The 4248-nt window shown below is 35.4% G+C and overlaps 1 protein-coding gene across 1 annotated transcript in view; it reads right to left on the reverse strand.

The window, feature by feature from the left end:
- Positions 1-835: 835 nt before the first annotated feature.
- The window catches only part of MLF1 (myeloid leukemia factor 1), a 49630-nt gene continuing 46217 nt past the window's right edge, over positions 836-4248 (reverse strand). The window contains exons 6-7 of the mRNA XM_011965025.1: positions 3296-3513; positions 836-1141 (exon numbers count right to left, since the gene is read on the reverse strand). Coding sequence (XP_011820415.1) covers positions 1036-1141; positions 3296-3513 — 324 coding nt within the window. The 3' untranslated portion in view covers positions 836-1035. The remainder of the gene's footprint in view (positions 1142-3295; positions 3514-4248) is intronic.

The following is a 4248-nucleotide window of genomic DNA, read 5'->3' on the forward strand; positions in this document are numbered from 1 at the left end:
ATTCTTATAAACTTCAAACCTAACTTTTATAAAAACAGATTAATGTTTAAATTCTAGAATAAAAATGCTAAAGCTGATTTTTAATGGTACAATTAAAACAGAAACAACTGAATTATTAAGATGTTGCTCAAAAACACCCATCAGCTGTCTAACAAATTCTGAGACAATGTATCATTCTGGTTTGGAGAATACTAAATGTATTTTTCTAAATGTCCCAAAAAAGCTGGGCAGAGTTTTCTCCAAGGACTCTCCAGCTTTAGAATGTTAGTCTTGGAGATAGATGAAGCTGTCTGTGGGAAAGGAGAGCAGAAATATGCCACATTAAGAAGTTAAAGAGAATGGTCAATATGATATCTGATGAATATTAACAATGTAATATAGAAAAGATACATTCTATAAAGAAATTATAACCAAAACAATCATGTACATTAGCAATTTAAAATATTTTTCTCCGAAAATGAACTATTTGATTATTCTTGTCCTTTATCAAAATAATAACTATTTTCTCATAAAAGAGTACCAGTGTAGTTTTGCTTTATTATTTTTAAAGTTTTAATCTAGCTGGCTGTACAACACATTATAAAATTAGAGATAAATTATTTAAACCTTTATTAATATCACCCGAGTACAGTGTTAGTAAAAACTGAGAAATTTTTAACATTATAATGTCTTATAACTAATTATAAGTGACAGAACTGCTCTGCAATCAATCTTGATAAATATAAAAGAATACCTAGCCAACACAAAAACTGGGGAAGCGAAATCAGCATATAAGCTTTAAAAAATCAGTATGTTTTAAAGAGTTTTATATTAAATAGACTGTTTCATAATTTACTCACACTGTTGAAAATCAAAATTTTATTCCTAAAAGAGGGACAATATAAAGCTAGGACCTTCATGAACATTCAGGTATCAGAAGAAAGTTGCCAAGGACAGAACTGATTTAACAGCAAGAGATTGGTCTTATGCTTATTACCCAGCACCATTACTAACTGTTAAAACAACCAAAACTAAGCAAATCAAATGCATGGCTATTTATTTTTTGTTGCTTTTCACAGATGAACCTTTGATGTGGAGTTTATCCCCCAAAACATTTGATCTTCTTCCACGTTCAATGGCTGGACTTTGTTGAGGTTTCTCCCTGAGAAATATACATGTGAATATTAATATGATTTATAAAATGGCCAATGGTTTATAAATCAATAAACATGTTAAAAACCACTGTAACATAAGAAAAGTTTTATCTTAAAAGTTCCTTAATAGCTTTGAAAAACAAGGCTGGCCAGGTGTGGTGGCTTACGCCTGTAATCCCAGCACTTTTTGAGGTCGAGGTGGGCAGATCACGAGGTCAAGAGATCGAGACCATTCTGGCGAACATGGTGAAACCCCATCTGTACAAAAAATTAGCTGGGCGTGGTGATGTGCATCTATAGTCCCAGCTACTCAGGAGGCTGAAGCAGGAGGACTGCCTGACCCTGGGAGGTGGAGGTTGCAGTGAGTCGAGATTGTGCCACTGCACTCCAGCCTGGTGACAGAGCCAGACTGTCTCCCCCTCCAAAAAAACAAAAACAAACAAACAAACGGGAAAAACAAGGCAGACTATTTCAGTGAATTTAAAACAGCAACAGCTGTCTTCCTGAGATAGATTTAACTGTTTATAGTTTAACCACTGTTTAATGTTAACGGTATGGTAGCCACTAACCACATTTATATTTGAATTAAACTAAAGTAATTCAATACTTCAGTTTTACCAGCAACGGTTCAAATGTGAATCAACAGCCACATGTGGCTAGTAATTACTACACAGGACAGAATAGATATATAGCATTTTTGTCATTACCGAAGTCATTTCAGGAAATGCCATTGGACAGTGCTGGTTAAGAGAAAATGCCCCTGTTAGGGCCAGAAATTTATAGGTCATCCATAAAGAGTATGCCTTCTCTAAGTGGGACCTGGATTTCCTATTCAAACTTGGCACTGCTAGGTTTTTAATCAGTACATTTTTCAAATGAGAAAAATATCTGTAATTAATATAGGAGCAAGTTTTCAAGCAATTCAATAGAAAATACCAGGGCTCTAAATTCCTAAACAAGTGTTTTAGAAGAAAAGATCCTAGCATATGAAATTCTCCATAAGGCTTCTGATTTACTTGATACTCACTTGTCCACCGCTAGTTCTGTGAAGCCTTCTACCTTCTGCAGCAATTCTCCACTCTCTTATAGCTTAGAACAGATTTCTATTTAAGGTCTGGTGAGGCCTTTCTCTTTAGTGTAACTTCATAGGAAATAGATATTATTATTCACTTCCCCCCCCCGCAGAGAACCACATTAAACTGTAGCTCCAGGGTATGTACAAAATGTATTTTAAAATCTCTATAATATTTATTAATTCATTTTTGAGATAGAGTCTCGGTCTGTCACTCAGGCTGTAGTGCACCGGTGTGATTTTGGCTCACCACAACCTCCGCCTCCTGGGTTCAAGCGATTCTCTTGCCTTAGCCTCCCAAGTAGCTGGGATTATAGGTGTATGCTACCATACCTAGCTAATTCCTATTTTTAGTAGAGACGGGGTTTCACCATGTTGGCCAGGCTGGTGTCAAACTCCTGACCTCAAGTGATCCACCTGCCTCGGCCTCCCGAAGTGCTGGGATTACAGGCATGAGTCACCATGCCCAGCCAGAAATCTCTATAATCCTTAATATGTGGTTTCAGCAAATTTATTTTTCTCAGCTATACTAAAAGGGAATTGTAAAATAAGCTAATGTTCTTGCAAAATTCTTCCAAAACACCTAAAACACATCAAATATGGTATTGCATGTACTGTTACATATTGTACCCATGTCTGAAATTTCATTTACGATTACATGATAAATTGTGATTTGTTAAGGAAGTTGTTAAGTCTTCCAAATACAGCCCCTCTCCCCTTAACATATCTCTAGGTATCTTTACCAGTGTGAAATGTATGACTCTATAACCATATTAGAATCTGTTTTACAAGAATAACTACTCCGTAGCAAATCACTTTTCCTGAAGAGGATTTTGGTCTCTGTCTTCTGAAGCATAATTTACTAGTGAATTACTAACCATACAATCCTAAACTATTATTGATTTTTAGATATAAATTTAAATTTGTGCGGAATACTCAGTTTTAGTATAAAATTATAACATCTTTCACAAAAGATACTGTGGATACAACTTGGATGATCATCAAAACTTTCTGATAACAGAAATAAAATTATGTAACTTTACTTCAAATTCTTCTTTAAAAACCAAACTATTTTAGAAACAACTTTTACCTTCTTTTAAGTTCTTGGGAGCCAGGATTCTCATGACCAACACTTCTCATTCCAGTGTTTTCTAGATTGTGTCGTCCTGGTTTGTACTTCAAAACCTCACTTTGCCACTCCTCATCAAAAGCATGAGCATCATCTATGTTAAATAGAAAAATAATGGGAATAAGTATTAAGGTATCAACTGTCAGTAATTGCCTTGCTCCCACATATTTCAGTCTACTCTGGTGTTTTCATTAGTATAACCTCAATATAGAGGCAGGAAGCTGCTTCAAATATAAGGGTCTTTGATGAGAGTAGTATTTCTTTTCCTGTCTGTTGCTCTCCTATTCCTACTGATGACCTAGTTATTGATGATCTATTTTTTCACCTGCCTGGATATCATATTATTTTACCCAGTGGAACAGCTGACCCAATTATAATAACTAACAGTTTTTCTTCCTGGGTCATCTCACAATGAATATGTTCTTCCTGTATACTGTATACTTCTGTGACTAGCACTTCTATTCACCTAACCATCTTTCTATGTAACTTGACCTCACAAGTTTCTGTTGTCAATTTCCTAAGACAGGTTATTCAGCTAGAATGTCAATTCATGTTGTTATGAAGTAAGTAATCTAACTTCCATAGTAGCAACAATAGAGAATGATAGTACTTCTTCTTTAAGACTGCTTTAAAATATTATGTTCCTTCACTAAATTTTTCATTAAAATGTTGATTATTGTGAAATACTCAGTATATATATAAATGTGATAAAATTACAGAGGTTACAATGAAACACAGGTCACAATATCATGGCTTCTATCTTATTGCATAAGAATAATTTTATCAAACCCCGGCCGGGCGTGATGGCTCACGCCTGTAATCCCAGCACTTTGGGAGGCCGAGGCGTGCGGATCACAAGAGGAGATCGAGACCATCCTGGCTAACATGGCGAAACCTCGTCTCTACTAAAAATA

This window comes from Mandrillus leucophaeus, unplaced genomic scaffold (genome assembly GCF_000951045.1).
Source record: "Mandrillus leucophaeus isolate KB7577 unplaced genomic scaffold, Mleu.le_1.0 Scaffold710, whole genome shotgun sequence".
In the NCBI taxonomy this organism is placed as follows: Eukaryota; Metazoa; Chordata; class Mammalia; order Primates; family Cercopithecidae; genus Mandrillus; species Mandrillus leucophaeus.